Below are 19148 nucleotides of genomic sequence, written 5' to 3' on the forward strand. Positions count from 1 at the left end.
ACCAGAAAATGATGTCAAAGATTTTTTTTTTCAGAAAATGATTGTGTTTACAAATGTCTGACAAAATTACAGACTACAGTAGTCTTTCATACTTAACTAGTATGCCGTTTCTATTTGTGTATTTCTGAAAGCAGTCAGATATCACATCATTTTAATTTATTCCAGTTTTCTCCCTCATTCTGTAAGCTTTCCCACTAAAATTTAATGTCCTTTGTGATACAGCTTGAATTCTATGACAGTTCTTCCAGATGTGCAGACTAATTAAGTTAATGTGGAGATAGACTACTCAGTCATATTTTGGGTGTCCAACCCTCTGCCTTCTCTACAGTTAAGAATGACAGCACCTAGTGAGTATGTGAATGTGCAGTTTTGCCACTGAACCTTTCTAACAAATTGTTAGAGCTTTTCTCCCAGGGATTTCACCAAAATGGTTTGCAATCCAATTGGGCAACCTGGTTATCAAAACATAAAAAAATAAAATATATTATGATATATCAAACTGAACAGTCATGAATTTTGCTCCAGGAAGAAAGTCTGAAGTACATAAAAAAGCAGGAAAGCTTATTGTATTAATGTCATTTTACCTTTTTCTGCACTAAAGAATTGTACCAGATTACTTAAGCCATTTCACACTTTTTTTGAATGATATACCTTTTAGTGGACTTGGGTTCTTTTTAGCATTTAATAACAGAATCCAAGAATGAAATTCAGATATATAATCAATAAAGAACAGAAGCTGTTTATTGTCTTTAAAGCTATAAGAGAAACACCAAACACATGGCACCAATGTAGTACACAAGGTTTTATAATACACTTGACATTTATGACAGTAATTTAGAGATTTGATATACAGCACACAAAACTGTGAATCACTTTGCTAATAAGACATTGTACAACATAAATAATTTTATAAAGTGCTTACAGCGATATATGATTTATAACAAGTTCAGAATGTTGTATAAATATTATTTGCCATGTCATTTTGGAAGGAATGAAACTAGTTATGGACTGTATCAAACAGGTGAGTGTACACACTACTATGATATAGCTATCACGCTTTTGTTAGGTAAATTCAGAAAAAAGTTAAAACTTTTTGTATTCAAATAATGTCTTCTCTCAGAAATGGAGCCATTATACTTGTTATTAGTTCACATCAGTTGTTATTCAGCACCCACCACGAAGCTGAAAAAGAAAATAAACTGTTAGTCCTGCACGCATAGGTGAGCATTTAATGCGTCTAACTGCTCAGGAAGGCACAAATTTATTGTAACTGCATTTTTTTCACATTTTCTTGTGCCTTATTGTAAATTGACAGTACATATAAAAGAAAATGCATCATTCTTGACAATTTGAATGAAACTTGTTTAACATAACTTACACGGTAGTGAGTGTCATGAAAGATGAAGATGCTTAATGCACACGATGTTTTACATAGAATCTATCATCACATAACTTGTACATTGCATCAAAGAAATAGTATTCTGGCTTATGACCGTCTCAGTCTTCATTTTTAACTCAGTGTGCCTGATAATATAGAGCAGTTTGATGGATTTTTTTTTCTCACTGCTGCACATTGTGAAAAGAAATGCTGGGGTGACTGGACTTTTGGGATATTTCACAATTAACATGATCGCTTGAAGTCAATGGCAAAGAGAGTATAACAGAACAAGCTTTTAAAAGCTACTTTATTCTAGCTGGTGGGCCAAACTGCATTAACTTCTGACCAAGGTGAAATCGAACAGGATTACTGAGAAGAATGTGCCAAAAGCAGGGAATTAATTAAAAGGCACTTGAATGTACAGCAATAACAATATACAACAAAGGAAAATCCTATTCATAGTATTAAGTAATCTGAGTCATCAGGGATCTTGGTATGCATGTAGAAAGTAGCCATACCTGCAAGCACCACATGTTGCATAATTTATAAGTAAGGGGATGGCATCTAGCTCCAAATTGGGCCTTTATCCCACTGTACTCTGCTCTTATCAGACCAATCATAGGGTATAATGCTCCCTTCGGTATGTACCTGACCAGGCATATGTAGCAAATAGAGCAACCCTGGAGGTTTCTTTCAAAAAAGAATACAAGGTGTAACAAACCTGCCTTATGAGGAGCACCTTAAAACTCTTTCCCTCTATTCGGTCTCCTATAGATTGCTGAGGCATTATCTATGCCTGGCTTACAATGCATTCGCAAACCCCACACTAATGAATCTCCTTCATGTTTATAAGTCAAACTGTATCAAAATGCAAGGTCTAAGGACCTGAATTTTGTCTGACTTAAACCGATCATGCTGGAGAGACAGATATGTGTCCTAGTAGTGACTGCCACTCCTATTGAACGGGTTTCTCATCCTTGTGAAGCTGAGTTAATCTATTACCCAATTTAAGTGCAATCTAGACCAGTGCATGGGGAATAGGAATGTTACACTAGGCCTGGCATCCCTGTACTTTATAAACAAAGGTAGCTTATAAATGCCTGCCCCTCAATGTCCTGTCTGGATACAGGATATTTTTTCAGGAAAACTTGGCTAGACTTAGAAAGGCCCCCTGGGTCATTAGCCTAGTAATAATCTGAATCTATGAATCATACCTCTCAACTGTTCAGATTTTTGCTTCTTATTTTTGTTCTGTTTCTCATAAAATTTGTGCTTTTCTGGCAAGTCACAGAGGCTTGAGGTCACTAAATAGTACTAAAATATAATCATTTGAGTTTCAGACTTCATATCCACAAAATATATAATAATGCAATATCTATCATTCTAGCAACTTTCTAAGTTTATAGGAGCAATGTTTTAAAGCTGTCCCTATTTTTGGGCCTGTGATCTCCCATTGTTTCTGGCTTTGTCCACAGTTCTTGTGTTGAGAGGTATGCTATGAATCTAAAATGAATGCCATGAAGTTAAGTATTCTTCATCACAACCCTTTGCAAATACTTTACAATTAAAAATAAAATTTCTACACAATTTTAATTTTTTAATGTTTAATCTTTAACTGTACTGTTTCAAATGGAAGTGTGTTGCATACATTCAAAACCTAGAATTAGTCTTGTGTTTTTTTTTCATTTGTAGGTTGTTTTGCTATAGAAAGGTTCAGTAACTTCCACATTATACAGGATTGCCTATTTCATAAGTGATAATTTAATAAAGATGTTTCTTGTTTAAAAAAATACAATTTCCACATTAGCTAAACTGTCTGGAGGGAAAAAAAATCTTAACAGAAAACCACTTTCACAATACAAAAGAAATAAATATATTTATTTGAGATGATGACAGAAGCATCCACATTCACATCTATAGTTCTGCACACAATGTGAAAGTTGATTTCAGACAGGATTGCTTTCACAAAATCCCCTGCATCACAATAGGAGTCAATAGGTGTCTTGTTGACAAAATGACAGATTCTGTTTCAGTTATTCTGTTGCATTTTAACCTGCTGCAATGTCCCTCTTTCATTCACAGACATTATTGAAAATTCCGTCTTGTTTCTTGTTTATATCCTCAGGGCCGCTGACTCATATAATTTTTCTTATATTCCCTTCAACTAATATACTAAAATGTCTCTATGTTTATATGAAATAACCATCTTTCTTGCATATTTTGGACTCTGGATGACCCATCAGTGTTCTTTTCTAAGCACTTCTTCCAGAACATAGTCGTATAATTTGACCAGTGTCTTAGAGCAGCTTTATCGACTCATCCTGTAGAGTTCAGAGCTCTTTGCACCCTTTTCCTCTCCTGTCTCATTATGAAATCATCTGATGTGATTATCATCCTACTCTTTATTTAAACCATAAATGAAAAAACAGTTTTGTGTGACATTTATAACATTCAAAAGTTATCATGCCCTAAGCCTTACTGATTATCATTTCTGAAGCTTAGCTAAGACATTAACTTATTCAAATAAGTGTCAGCCCTGTTACAATTTTCAGTATCATTTGTAAAGGGTTTTTTTTTGCTCTTTATACACCTGCTACCTGCCAGTCAGCCATCCCCTTTCCTCCAAATGGCCAGTTTGTTCCCCTTCACTGGTATGAGAGTTGGCCAAGAGGAGATGTCAGGCAGCCATCGAAGGTTGTTTGTGATTTTTGTTTTCTTTATTTTTGCTATGCTCCCTTTCACAAGGACAGGTAAGTTACCTGCAGTTGGCTGTCTAATGGGTTGATTGTACTGGGCAGTCCCACCACTTCCATGAGGATATTACGAGCAAGCATCCATGTCTCTTGCTGTTAGGCACCTCAGGCTATTCTCCCTTGTGTCCACCAGGGATGGTTAAGCCTATGCATGTGCTCCTGGACTATCCACCCCAGCCAAGAAAAATGATTGGGCTCTAACCCCTTCACTTCTCTCTCATCTTGTGTGGTTCCTCCAGCACTACATGCCCTCTACTCAAACGTGTCACCTGGGTCATAGACAAGGCTCTGTCTCTGTATGCTGTGAATCCTAATATAATCTAAATGATTAAACTTTGCTAACCAATTGCTTTCTAATGCTATGGATCAAATTGTTAAACAGACTCTGTCTTAACACTGATTTCTTTATCGCCCACTAGCTACTCTAGTGATTTGTGAATATAAATAAACAAAAATACATACATATATATATATATATATATATATATAGATAGATATAGATCCCTATCACATTATCAAAAGCCCACATGAACAAAATTTAAAAGACAGACAAAAAGCTGAAAAGGGTGAACATTAACAAAACTGTAATGCATAACATCAAAACACCAGCTATGAATGTTATACAGCCCTTTCTTTTGTGAAACCAGGAAGCAGTTGAATGGAGATTGTGATAAAGTGAGGATCAGAAAATTCACCCCTTTCCCCACTGTAGTGTGATCTTGGAATTGGTATATATAAGTTGAGGGGGTAGCCCCTGCAAAAACTTAAAAGGCTGTATTGCAGGTTAACAGAACAGTAACTTTTAATATTTCATTTGAGCGATTGTAAGGTGTAATGTGTTTTGTTTCTGCCGTAGTATTTGCCGAAAATCAAAATCAGATGTTTGTTCAAAGGGACATACATGCATTTCTAGTAACAGGTTTTACATGTAGAGCAGTACTGAATTGAATGTGCTTGTTTCAAAGTTCTGCATTTTGGTTTTGTTAACGTTCGTCCTTTTTAACTTTCAATGTTTTTGTTCCAGTCTTTTAAATTTCGGTCTTGTGGGCTTTTGATAATGTGATAGGGATCCATATATATACATGTATGCGTGTGTGTGTGTGTATATATATATATATATATATATATATATATCTAAATATATATATATATATATATATATATATATATATATATATATATTTAGAGAGAGAGAGATAGACATTGCTATATATGCATATAGTTTCATGACATACTATAAGATATCTAACTCAGTTTACTGTTTTGTAAAACAAATGGCGAGATATGTTTGTTTATGGTCTGCTGTTATGCCCCTACATTGATCATCAGCACATTAACATGATGCTGTATGCCTGCTCTTTCATATGGCCTTGGACATTTTTGTGTACGACTCCGGCTCCTCAAAGTTTGTCACATGACATTTTAGATTGTACCAAGGGTGCTTCTGCAGCAAAATCACTGTCATCCCCCCCCAGACAGCAGAGCTGATCTTTTTGTTATCTCTGTTTCTAGCTGACCTTCTCCACACAGGTCACTACATGAAAACAGATCATTGAGTGGGCTCCATTTTCTGATGGCCTGGCAATACATAATGATGCTGATTTACAGGTGAAGTAGCACTTATACTTCATGAAAAGCATCATCTTATTCGTTCTTCACTTTAAGAATAAATGAATGCAGACCCTAAATACAAAATAATAACAGCAGATGTTGTATTTTTTATTACAAACCTAGACTATAATTTAGTGTTAGAAGTATTAAAAGATCAGATCTGATATTGATAATCCTCATTCATTCCTTATGCATGGGTATCGGTTCCGACCTTGGAACCAAGCCGGCCATTTTCCAAGCTCGCGTCAGCTTCAAACTCTCGATCTAAACTCTTAACCACAACCCCCCTCTCCCTGTTACCTCAGATTTCATTTGCAGCGTTGCCATTTGGTCGTGTCAAGCAACTTCTCTTGAGCTAAGTACAGTCATTTGTTGTTTAATAGTTTTTCAGATTACTTTTCTGTCAGACAAGTTTATATTTCATTGTCTCTTACCCTATCGCATCTAGCGTACATAATTTCTTCAGATTTTTCTGCTCCTTTCTTTACCACTTTTACCGCGAGGTATTCTCTCTTTACCATCGTTGGTAATCCTTCCCCTTTTTTCTCATACCTTTGGGTACTCTCTTGTACCATTGCTGGTACCTTTTCTATTAATTAATTTGCTGTCATGGCAGATACGAAAGGTAGTCCGGGGTTTAAGCGGTGTTCTGATTGTGGACACAAACTACCTATTTCTGATGCACACTCTTTGTGTGTTTATTGTTTGGAAGCTTCCCATTTGTCTGTTGACCCACCCTGTACTATTTGCGAGAACTTTTCAAATAGAACCTTGTTGGAAAGGAAAACCAAGTTGTTACTGAAGGGACTTTTTAAATCTCCCTTTTCAGAGGCTATTTCTGGGTCAGAGGCCTCAACCCCTCCTAGAGCCCATACGAAAATCTTGGATGTTCCTACTAAGGCTAAATCTTTGCCTTCACCCCTGGCTGGGGACTCCCACCAACCAAAACCTAAAAAGGGTAAAGTTTCGGCTCCGGAGCTCACTCAGTCAGCCCCAGTGCTTTCGGTGCCTAGACCTTCGGCACTGAGGCCTTCGGCTCCATTAGTGATCTCGGCTCCATCTTCTCCTGCAGCCTTCTCTATATTGGCACCGAGGGGCTCCTTGGTTCAGACTATTACCACTGTATCAGCACTGACCATTCAGTCAGTGCAGACCTTGACCACGTTGGCTCTGAGATCTTCCTCGGAACCAACGCCTTTATTGTTGACTCCAGTTTTGTTGGTTCCAGCTTCGGCACCGACAACCACTTCAGGATCGATCCCTGTGTTGGTACAGACCATGACCTCAGCACCGATGACTTCTTCAGTGCAGACAACAGTAGTCCAGTCTCTCTCGGCACCATTGTCCTCAGTGTGGACAGATGAGATGGGCACTGAGTTTGCCTCTTTTGTGGACAGGCCTGTTTCTCCCTCAGTGTCCGTGAGGTCCATGAGAAGCCTTTCCAAACATGATGTGTTGCATCTTGTGGATAAGGTGCTCTTGGCCAGAGGTATCCCACTCCTCAGGCACTATCCTTCCTTGGGAGGTGATCACCCATCTCCAAAGACCCCTTCTTATTCTCCTCCTTCATTACCTTTGAAGTCCATGGATATAGCACAGTCTTCCCCTTCTGCGGTCCCCTTTATTGATCTCACTAAGGAACTGCAGTTGCCTTCATGGCAGGAAAGTTTTGCTATGACCCATGATGTCAGTTGTGACACACATAGTTTGCTGCTCCACAGTCATCCAGGGACTCTGGGTCGGCAGGCTGAGCCACTTAAGGGAGGGGTGACCCCTGTCCTAGACATGCACTCCTCTATGGGTGGATGAGCCTTCCAACTGATGGAGAAGGCTTTCGCTGCTGCTGGTGATACTGGACTGTCTACACCTCTGCTCTCCTCTGGTACACTGGTTTCACAAGTCGCACCTATCAGACACTGGGTGCAAGGGCCTCAGGACATATTCCCACAAGAATCCCCTTTTCTGCTGTCTTCTCCAGCTTCTCCCAATGAGGAGGTCCACCAAAAACGTTTGTGTAAGAGGAAGCACATGGACTCCACAGAGGAGTCCCTCACTGAAGACACAGATTTCGATGAGGGGGAAGGATCCCCTCGGTCACCCTCTGAGGTATCCTTTTGTGATATCCTCAAAATCCTGAAACAGAGAGGTGACTGGCAGTCCTCTAATCTGACCTCTGAGGAATCTGTGTTCCTGCAGGCCTTTCATGCCCAGCCCCCTACCTCCTGGGTTACTCCACCTGCCGATGAACTTGTCTGGCTCATCGTGCAGCATGCTTGGAAGGCTCCTGATACCATCAAAGCTATTCCCTGGAGGCCAGATAAGATTTTGTCCCCATTGGTCCAAAGGTCTTCCTCTGGATGCTTTGGTGGTGGCAGCTGCAACAAAAAAGGATCTGGCAGAAGAAGAAAGCCAGACTGTCCATCTGCCTAACAAAGAGTCCCGGGCCCTAGACAGGATAGGGAAGTGCACCTTTGCTTCAGCGACCTTTACTATCAGGTCCCTGAATTATATGGCACATTTTACCAGGCTTCAAAGGGATCTGATTTCTGTGCTCTCTGAAACCTTGGCTGGTGCCGTGTCTGATGAGGTCCGTGACAAAGTGGCCTCTTAGCTGGCCACCATTGAATCTATATCTAACAACTCTGTGTGACTGATATCTCATGCAACAGAAGGAGCAGCTAGAGCAGCGGGTTCAGCTACGGTCTTGAGATGACACACCTGGATGCGCTTGTGCAATTTCACGGAACCCTTTAAGGCTTCCTTTGTTAACGGTCCCATTGAGGCCTCCTCGTTGTTTGGGCCCAAAGTTAAAAGCACACTGTCCAGATGTGAACAGGACGGTAAGACCCTTTCTGCCATAGGTGTTCATTATTCTTCCCCTCAACGTGCTTTTTCCCGAAACCAAAAGAGTGGGAAGATATGGTTCAAGAAATCTCAGGGTCCTTTCTGTGACACAAAGGCTGAGTTCTCCCCCAGAGGCAGAGGGGGGAACTCACAGGGAAGATGCTCCTTTCGAGGCAGAGGGTGTCAGTGTAACCAGGGTTCCAGGGATTCTTTCCCTGGTCAGTCTGACCAGTGCTCCTGAAGGCGACCCAACTCCTTTCCTCTGGAGGTGGTTGGGGGACGTTTCTCCTTGTACCCTTCTGCCTGGCTAGCCATCACCACTGATTTTTGGGTACAAAGGATTATAACCAGAGGTTATCATATCCCCTTCGATCTTTGTCCTGTCCCTTCAAAAAACCTTCCCGACGTTCCACCCAGTCAAAGGGAAGAAGCAGCACTAGAGATAGAAAAGCTGCTAAGAAAGAGAGTCATCCAAATAGTCCCTCAAGACCAGATAGGGTCCGGATTCTACTCAAGACTATTTTTGGTGCCAAAGAAAACCGAGGACTGGAGACCAATTTTGGATCTCAGTGCATTGACCAAGTTTGTGAGAGTACAAAATTCTGGATGGTCACAATACAGTCTATCCTCCCGCTTTTGGAAAAAGATGATTGGATGTGCTCGATAGATCTTCAAGATGCGTACTACCACATAAAAGTGGACAGGCCATCAAGAAGATTTCTGCTCTTCCGTGCAGGAGCCAGTCACTACCAGTTCAGAGTACTGCCCTTCGGACTCTCTACAGCCCCCAGAGTGTTCACAAAGTAAATGGCAGTTGTTACAGCTCACTTGCGACTTCAAGGATTCCAGGTGTTTCCATACCTAGATGACTGGCTCATTTCCGCCCCACCAGACATCTACTGGAAAAAGGCTAGGCATAACCATAAACTGGCAAAAATCCAATCTCACCCATCTCAGTTGACAGAATTCATAGGGGTTATCTTGGACACAAAAAACTGCAGAGTTGCTATTCCAGAGCACAGAATTCTAAGAATAAAGCAACAACTAATTCCAATCCTTTCAAGGGAAAAATCCACGACTCACTCAGTTCTACAGCTGTTGGGTTCCATGGCAGCCTCCATCACCACTGTTCCCCTGGCCAGGTTTCACATGAGGCTTCTACAATGGCTACTGCTCACCCAGTGGTATCCTTTTCAGCCATGATTCGCGTAACCCACAGGTGCAAACAGGATTTAAATTGGTGGATGACACACAATCTGTCAAAATGGTCTTGCCCCTTCTCCCCCCAGCAACCCAAGGCCACAGTGACCACGGACGCCTCCCTGATGGGGTGGAGGGGCTATGTCAGGGACAGACAGTCCAAGGCACTTGGTCCAAACTGGAGGCCCATCTGCATATAAATGTTCTAGAGCTGAGGGTGGTGCTTCTGGCGTTGCAAGCATTCCATCCCCTGCTGCCGTCTGGGACAATTGTGATTCAGTCAGACAACATGGCGGTGGTCTGGTACATCAACAAGCAAGGTGGAACCAAATCTTACCCCCTTTGTTGAGAGGCCATGAGGATATGGCAATGGGTGATGGCTACCAACTATTTTCTTCTAGCAATGCACATTCCCGGGAGTTCCAACATGATAGCAGACAGACTCAGCAGGTGCATTCTTCAACCTCATGAGTGGTCCCTCAATCCCTTGATAGCAGTGGAGATCTTCCACCGCTGGGGCCGTCCTTGCTGCGACCTCTTTGCATCCCCGACCAACTACAAATGCAGCAGCTACTTCACCCTGATTCTCCTTCCAGGACAGGCACCCAGGGGCACTCTAGTCCACAATTGGCCCTCGGGTCTTCTTTACGCATTTCCACCCTTTCCCCTCATTCCCCAGTTTCTGAAGAAAGCCCATCAGTTGAAGAGCAAGGTGATCCTCATAGCACCATATTGGCCTCGACAGATTTGGTTCCCCTTCTTTTGGCCTCACCTACTAGACCGACCATGGATTCTCCATCCAACCCCGGAGTTGATCTCACATCCACAGAACCTGATTCATCCCAACTTGAACACCTGAAGTTCATGCCTTGGCTACTCAAATTCCATTGATTGCCAGGCAGAATGATCTTTCTTTACCAGTACATGATATTTTCATTGCTTCTCATAAGTCTTCCACTAGAATTACTTATCTGAGCAAGTGGAAAAGATTTACCTGTTGGCTGAAAGATAAACAAGTAAACCCCTTTTCAGCACCAGTGTCGATAATACTAGACTATCTGGCTGACCTTTTTCAACTGCGTCTAGCGACCTCTACCATTAGAGTTCATTTGGCTGCAATTTCTAATTTTCATGATGGTGTCCAAGATTCCTCTCTTATGTCCCATAAATTGTGCAAGACCTTCATAAAAGGTGTGAATCATCTGAAGCCACCTTTTAGAAAACCTATTCAGCCATGGAATTTATTATTAGTTCTACAAGCTCTGACAATGTCACCTTTCGAACCAGCCTCTTCTTGCGACCTCAAGTATTTGTCATGGAAAACCTTGTTTTTGGTCACCATTACTTCTGCCAGACATATTTCTGAGCTTCAAGCTTTATGTATCAAGAGTCCATACTTGATTTTTCATAGAGATAGAGTGTCTCTGAGAACTAATCCGTCATTTCTGCCTAAAGTGATCTCTGAAATGTCCGTTAATCAACCCATTAAATTGCCAGTTTTCTTTCCCAATCATTCAAGCAGAGGAGAGTATTGCCTACATACCCTAGATATTCACATGCAAATCTGTTTTTACTTAAACTGGACTAAACCCTTTTGTAAATTTGACCAGTTATTTTTGGCCTTTTCTGGACCTAGATTAGGATCTACTTTTGCTAAGGTCACATTAGCTAGACGGTTGAAGGACTGTGTGACATTCATTTATACACAACGTAATATCTCATTGCCTACTACCATGAAAGCTCATTCAACAAGGTCGGTGGAAACTTCTGCTGCCTTCCATGCCAGAACTTCTTTACATGACATCTGTGCAGGTGCAACTTGGGCTATGCCTCATACCTTCATCAATCATTACAAATTGGACTTGGCCTCCAGGGGAAGAGCATCTTTCGGTTCTATGGTGCTCAGGAATGTCCTTCCATGAGAGCCTCCCAGGAATAGAGGTAGCTGGAGACTCTGTCCCATGCGTAAGGAATGAACAAGGATTAACAATATCAGATAAAGAAGTTATTTCTTACCATAATGTTCCATCTGTATTGTTGATCCTTGTTCAGTCATTACGACCCTCCCTCCTTCCCCCTCCTGTGGTTTCTAGTGGATCTCACCATTCGGTTCTGTTAGGTTATTTGACCAGAGATAGCCTCTACCTTCTTTGACTTGCAAACTCAATCTGAGGTAACAGGGAGAGCGGGATTATGGGTAAGAGTTTAGCTCGAGAGTTTGAAGCTGACGCGAGCTTGGAAAATGGCCGGATTGTTTCCGAGGTTGGAACCGATACCCATGCGTAATGACTGAATGAGGATCAACAATACAGATGGAACATTATAGTAAGACATAACATTTTTTTATGTTAAGTATACTAAATGGTGTACTACTAAGATTCAAACTGTGTGACAGTGGCCCATCTGGTGCTTGTGCATAAACACAGTGTGAAGTCCTATACGAGATCAGAATTTTGACTGAACCAGAAGAAACTGATATAGACATGAACATGGGCTACAGTGAAAAAGCAGGCACTTACTGCACATGCTAGCACTTCATTTGTGTACTGTGTTAAGGACAATTGAAACTTACCATGATGCATGATATGGTAAGTGTATATTATTATATGTTGAATTGAAGTGATGTGGTTAGATGTCAGCTAGTTTTCATAGGAAGTCTATGAACTGTGAGAACTGATTAATGTTTTGAAGTTGCTACCCTCTTTCTGTGGAAAGTAATATTTCCTAATGCCCAGCATAACAGAATATCTGAAAACATTGATACCTTTGTTAATACAGCATTTTCTGCTGTAATTTGTATTGTTCCCTTTGTCTTATCACAAAATTACTGTCTTGCTTCCCTGTTACATTGTGCCTGGTTCATGGCTGACAAGGGTCCAGAGTGCTTCATATCTACATGAGTAACAAATCAGTGCTTAAATATTTATATATTCAATAACTGCACATTTCCAATATATGATCAGATGTTGTTCACAAGTATGATGGTGGCCCATAATGGTTCCCTGTGTGCCACATTTATTGCAATAACTGATTTAGAGAAATTTCAGGCTAATTTGCATATATGCGCAATGTATCACATTTAAATTGTTTGATGATGAAGTGATCTGGTGTTTTTTAGCCATTCCATTACTTGGTGCTCCGTTGGGTCACTGTTGTGTGCAGACTTGTTTGATATGCAGTGCTGGCTTGCTTTGCACAGTTCATGTAACGTTCCATGTTAGTTATCACCTAATAGTTTGCATTAAGTTTTATGCCATAGTGGTCTTTTGACTTCTGATGATGTTGCACAGCCATATTCTGTTGTACATGACATCAGGTATGTAGGCCTGTCAAGGATGTTTAATATGATTTTGGTGTGTAAACTTCAGTCTGGAAGACATGCCCTGGGAGTCCGGTATGTGGATTGTAGGGACTGCTGCTATACCTTATTTGCATAACTACTCCATACTCAGACTCCTTCAAGGTAAGCAGTTATATATACAACTACTCTTAGGAGTTGGACACTTAAGAACTGTGTAGGGATCTATTATGTGAAATTTACTCAAAACCAGACCATGTAACTGTGCATGAATTTTTTTTGAGTTGTGGCTAATATTTTTAAATAAATAAAAGACACAGCCATGACACTGCAGTCTTTATTAGATCAGCTTTAGTTAAGCATATTATCTTATGCAATTAGCTTGTTTAAATTTGGCAAAATGACCTTGAGTTCTTATTAAAATGTTAGCATTTCATGAATAATACAGTGAGGATGCCTTCACTTTTAAATATAGCACCCCTTCCCTTTCTTAGATATTAGAATATATTATAACTATGATGTATTGTAATATGGTTATAATATATTATAACCTTAACTATTGATCACACATTTATAAGAAAGCAGACGTTAAGTTTTCCATTTGTCATCTGAAGCATAGCAAGGAAAATATATGGTTGGTGTTAAAAAAAAAAAAAAAAAAAAGAAATTGATGTGACTAAAGTAATTTTTTGTTGTTGTTTTATATACTAAACAAATGGCTAATATATTTAGGATAATGGGTTGCCCAGAGAATATAATTCAAAAAAATTATCAAGATGTCGAGGATAATTGTTTTAGTTATAGACAGAGCAATCCTATAAATAAGGTAATGACCAGCAATAAAGTACATAAATAGCCTTTTATTACATAATATACTGTTGGCAGCTTTTTTAAATAGGAATACATTGAATAAATGCTAGGATAATTTTTCAAATGATGAAAGACTTAAAACTTTGATGGGTTTAGATCCAAACTTTTGATATTAAGGTCATGTGATTAGCAACAGTGTATTACAACAGGCACCTACAAATGTGGACAATGTAAAAGGTATGTATATATGTTTCATATAATAGTTATTGTTTTGGACACCTAGCTACAAGCAGAGTTTATGATTTTAATTGTTTTGTACCTGCGGTACTCAACAGATTTCTTATTTAGTACAGTTTTGGTGTAGAACATTTTATATTGGAAAGACGAAGTGTCATCTAAGAATCAGAATTAGGAAATGTGAAAATGAAATCACAAAAAATGCTTTGTACTGCTGGTATACAATATTTTTAAATTTCAAGGACTTTATGGTGATTATAAGATGATGCAGGGGGCCGTACTTCGACTGAGTTACTTGTTTTAGAACTAAAGTGGCAGACCCCTCTCCCTCCACGTGTTCTGTCAGGGTGAAATGAAAGGTTTTCACTTTACCCACTATTGAAATATCAGCTTATTTATTTGAATAAATAATTGTATCTGTGTTTTAGACGAGTATTTTAGACATATATTATTATTTTTGTTTAATTGGATTGTCAAGTTGTAGTGATCATACCTTGAAAAAGCACAGTTAAATGAATTCTGTGTAAAGCATGTGTTGGTGGAATTTATTTAATATATATTTTTATTTTAAATACAGTTTTACATTATTATAGTTGACAGCAGCCAAGGCCATGTCTGTGGCTCATCCCACAAAGCAGTATGGAAGCTGCATATAATAGAAGTATTGCTTAAGTAAATAAGTTCTTCCTAAATCCCATTTCAGCATAATGTTCTGTCCTATACATATGTACAGTGCAGGCTTGCAAACAGACTGACTTTAGTATATGGGGTATATAGCTGTAAATATGTTAATGCCTAACTACATGTAGCTGCAGGGCACTTGGTACATCTTCAAGAAGACAAGTTGAATAATTACTTTGTGGAAGCTTGAGCGCATTAATAGTGTCTCCTTGTTGAGTACTGAGCAGTGTGAAAAACATTCATATGTTACAAGGTCTCAGGGTGACAGCCACATTTGAAAAATAAAAGAAATATATATTTAAAGCTACATATGTTTGGGAGTACAGACATGCAATTTCACGAAGAAAAATGAGCTGTGTACACATTGTGAGGCTGTTTGGATCACCAAGTAAAGCCACTGTATTAAGGACTGTAATTAGAAAACTATGAGGCACATGATCCTGTTTCAAATTCTAGCACTTAAAGAATATTTTTCTCCAAGTCTTGATTGCATCTTATGTTGATGTTATATATGGTAAAATGAATTCACAGCACAAATGCAGAAAGTGAATGTGTACAGCAGTGGTCACACAGTCATAAAGGTATCTCAGATAATATAGACAACCATAGCAATGAGGGTAGGGTTATCATAGCTATGCTGACTGATTTTTCGTTTAGGAAGACTGCCAGGAAAATATGCATGTTCCAAGGAAAGTGCCAGTAGCTGTCAGGAGTAAAAGTCTGGATGCCTTTAAGAAACATCAACTTTAAAAGAACGAGTGAATAATGTGGTTACTGTTATACAGCAAGAAAAGATTTCACATTCATATTGATACACATAATAAAGTAATTAAAAGAACCACTCTGCATTGCTTACAGTTGAAGATGTGGCAGTCAGTGTGTAACTGCTCACCCGTTTTCAGGAGGCAACCACAAAGCTAACAAAAGGGATGGGAGAAGCAAAGGCACAGGCTGAGAGTTGGAAGATGTGATCATGCGGTGGAACAAGATCATCTTTAGCTGTACAGCAGAAAGCAGGAAAGAATGGGCAGGACTGGACAGACTGAACAAAGACTGGACAGTGATCACAGAATACTCTCTCTATAACCAAATATGATATATTAATTCGACCATACAAAGGGAAATTGGCTAGAGTTAAAATGCTCTCAAGGGCAACTGGCCTAGTACTTGCCTATGAACCTATGACTGTGAAAAAATGGACCTGTTGATTGAATATTTTGCCTCAATGTTAAAGCGAAATGGCAGAGATGCCATGTTGGGAGAAAAGACTGGAGAGGCACTGGACAAACACTAGCATAGAGAAAGAAAGGGTTAAGAGGGGTACTGCATATCATAATTGAGGACAAATTACATAGGATGCCTACCAGAGTCTTTAGAAATCTGGTCAGTGTGCTCCAGTCTCAAGTCATACCATTTCCCTCCATGTCTTCCACCCTTTGGGCAGCTTTCTCCTGGACTCCAAAACTGCACACAGTACTCATCGTTTTGCTGATTAGTGTCTGTCAGAGAGGGAATATTACCTCTTTGCTTCTGATGTCAGTCATCCTGGCGATACAGGTGAGCATTCTGCTTGTTGCTGTCATACCTACTCTTACTCTGTTTTCCTGGTGGTCCAGCCCAGGTATGATTGACAACCCAAGATCATTCTTCTTCTGCTGATGACAGTGCAGAAGTGCTTCAGAATTGAAAGAGAGCAAGTGTGGGAGAACCGAGAGAATCTTAGAAATGACAGTCCTGTTAACCTAACATCAGTGACAAAGGAAAGCAATGGAGGAAATCCTGACAGAAATGTTGATTGATTTCCTACAACACAACAATCCAAGGTTGATAACAGCATGTCATCAAACCTGATCCATTTTTATTACTGGTTTCAGGAGAACTTGACAGAGAAGAAAGAGGAATACCTGTGGTCTAGCGGGACTTTACCAGAGCCATTGATTCTGTCAAACACAGTTGACTGCAAGGAGAACTGGAGAACCAGAAGATATGAGGTAGTGTCAAGATGAAGGAAGGAACTGAATGTCTACATGGTTGATGAGTATGACACAGAAGGTTATGGCGTGATGAACGGTGTGAGGAATATGAAATGTGGTTTATGGAGTACAACAGGGATCAGTCCAAGGTTTAATTTTTAGTGTGTTCATTTCAGAAAGAACTGAAGAAAGAGAGAAGAGGTACAGACTCTCTAATGATGACAAAAGGTTTGTGGAAAATGTGAGGAGTCTAAGGAATGATATGCAAAAGCTGAGCAAATAATCATAAAGGGGGGCAGTTGAGGATCACTGCCAGCAAATGCAGTTTGGTGTACCTGGTTCACAGCAATCTTGGTGTACAGTGTCAGTTAGAGATTGGAACTGATGACAAAAGAGTAGAAGAAGAATGATCTTGGGTTGTCAATCATACCTGGGCTGGACCACCAGGAAAACAGAGTAAGAGTAGGTATGACAGCAACAAGCAGAATGCTCACCTGTATCGCCAGGATGACTGACATCAGAAGCAAAGAGGTAATATTCCCTCTCTGCCAGACACTAATCAGGCAAAATGATGAGTACTGTGTGCAGCTTTGGAGTCCAGGAGAAAGCTGCCCAAAGGGTGGAAGACATGGAGGGAAATGGTATGACTTGAGACTGGAGCAGCTAGAACTCTTCTCACTATCATCCAGAAGAGACAGGTGTGACATATGGGTGCATATAATTATATCAGGAAGATACAAAGGTATAACCCTGAAAATGAAGGACAGACTGAAGAGGAAGAGGCACCAACTGCAGATTTTGGGAAGCAACTACCCCCTGTTTCTGTGAAAGTACTTTACATGGAAAGGGATCTAGACCCCTGACATGGAGTATGCGATAAGGCAGTAGAGAGAAAATCCAGAGTGATGTTCAGGAAGTTATGGGACAAACAAAAAAGGGATGAGTGAGAATCTAGTATGGAGGGTATGTAGAATGTTTGCATGCATTTAAGGAGCTGACTTGGTAGATATGTTACCTCATCTTGCTTTCAAACTACAAATAGTAGAATATGGTGTTTGTTAACTGGGTAAAATCTGTTAAGATCAAGTATGTCCCTTTCAGGCTTGACTGTTAACAATGGTCTGGTTAAGTGCCTTATTCAGAGTTGATCTGTATGTTAAAGACTACAGGATGAAATCCATTAACTGTGTATGTTTAATCCTCTGTATTGTAGTGTTTGTCAGAGTTTAGTGAGTTTATGCAACATCTAGAAATCCTGACTGAGGTTGGGGATAGCTCAGTAGCCTTACTGGTGTTTGCTTGTTTGTTTACTTAATTGTTTTATTAGAGAGAGAAACTGGTAGTATGGGGAGGGTGAGAAAGATACACCAGAATTCAAATTGGACCTATAAATAAAAGAGCAAGATGGAGACAAATCACTGGAATGAGCTAGTCAGAATGGTGGGAAAGAGTAGAAGGCTGGGAATAGGTGAGATACAGATGATGTAGAGGAGTGGTATAGGTCAGGTAATTATTGAAAGCACAGTGTAGGACTGGAACACTGAACCCATTAAAACTTGAAATTAAGTGGTGGTGCAGAATTTTAGACAAATGGAAAATGTAAGTAAAAACAGCAAATTAAATACTTGGTAGACAAATAAATGGAGGGTTAAGAATGGCGACAAGTGTTTTCTTTTTTTTTTTTGTCGAAATCAAAGTATCAGAGGAGAAGAAACATGATATAGCAAGAAGAGAAAAAGAAGTTATGTCTTACCATAACGTTCCATCTGTATTGTTGATCCTCGTTCAGTCATTACGCATGGGTATCTGTTCCGACCTCGGAACTGAGCCAGCTATTTTCCAAGCTCGCGTCAGCTTCAAACTCTCGAGCTAAACTCTTACCCAAAATTCTCCTCTCCCTGTTACCTCAGATTGAGTTTGCAAGTCAAAAGAAGGTAGAGGCTACCTCTGGTCAAATGACCTAACAGAACTGAATGGTGAGATCCACTAGAAGCCACAGGAGGGGGAAGGGGGGAGGGTCGTAATGACTGAACGAGGATCAGCAATACAGATGGAAAGTTATTGTAAGACATAACTTCTTTATTTGATATTGTTAATCCACATTCATTCCTTACGTGTGGGACAGAGTCCCCAGCTACCTTTATTCCTGGGAGGCTCTCATGGAAGGACATTCCTGAGCACCATAGAACCAAAAGATGCTCTTCCCCTAGAGGCCAAATCCAACTTGTAATGGTTGATGAAGGTATGAGGACTAGCCCAAGTTGCAGCTGCACAAATGTCATGTAAAGAGGCTTTGGCATGGAAGGCAGCAGAAGTTGCCACTGACCTTGTAGAATGAGTCTTTATGGTAGTAGTTAATGGCA

General features: G+C 40.0%; 1 protein-coding gene across 1 annotated transcript in view; it reads right to left on the reverse strand.

The window, feature by feature from the left end:
- Window positions 1–714: 714 nt before the first annotated feature.
- The window catches only part of NECAB1 (N-terminal EF-hand calcium binding protein 1), a 2535085-nt gene continuing 2516651 nt past the window's right edge, over window positions 715–19148 (reverse strand). Inside the window, exon 13 of the mRNA XM_044065383.1 lies at window positions 715–1182. Coding sequence (XP_043921318.1) covers window positions 1154–1182 — 29 coding nt within the window. The 3' untranslated portion in view covers window positions 715–1153. The remainder of the gene's footprint in view (window positions 1183–19148) is intronic.

Source organism: Protopterus annectens, chromosome 3.part0, assembly GCF_019279795.1.
Source record: "Protopterus annectens isolate FY-2018-M chromosome 3.part0, PAN1.0, whole genome shotgun sequence".
Classification (NCBI taxonomy): domain Eukaryota; kingdom Metazoa; phylum Chordata; order Ceratodontiformes; family Protopteridae; genus Protopterus; species Protopterus annectens.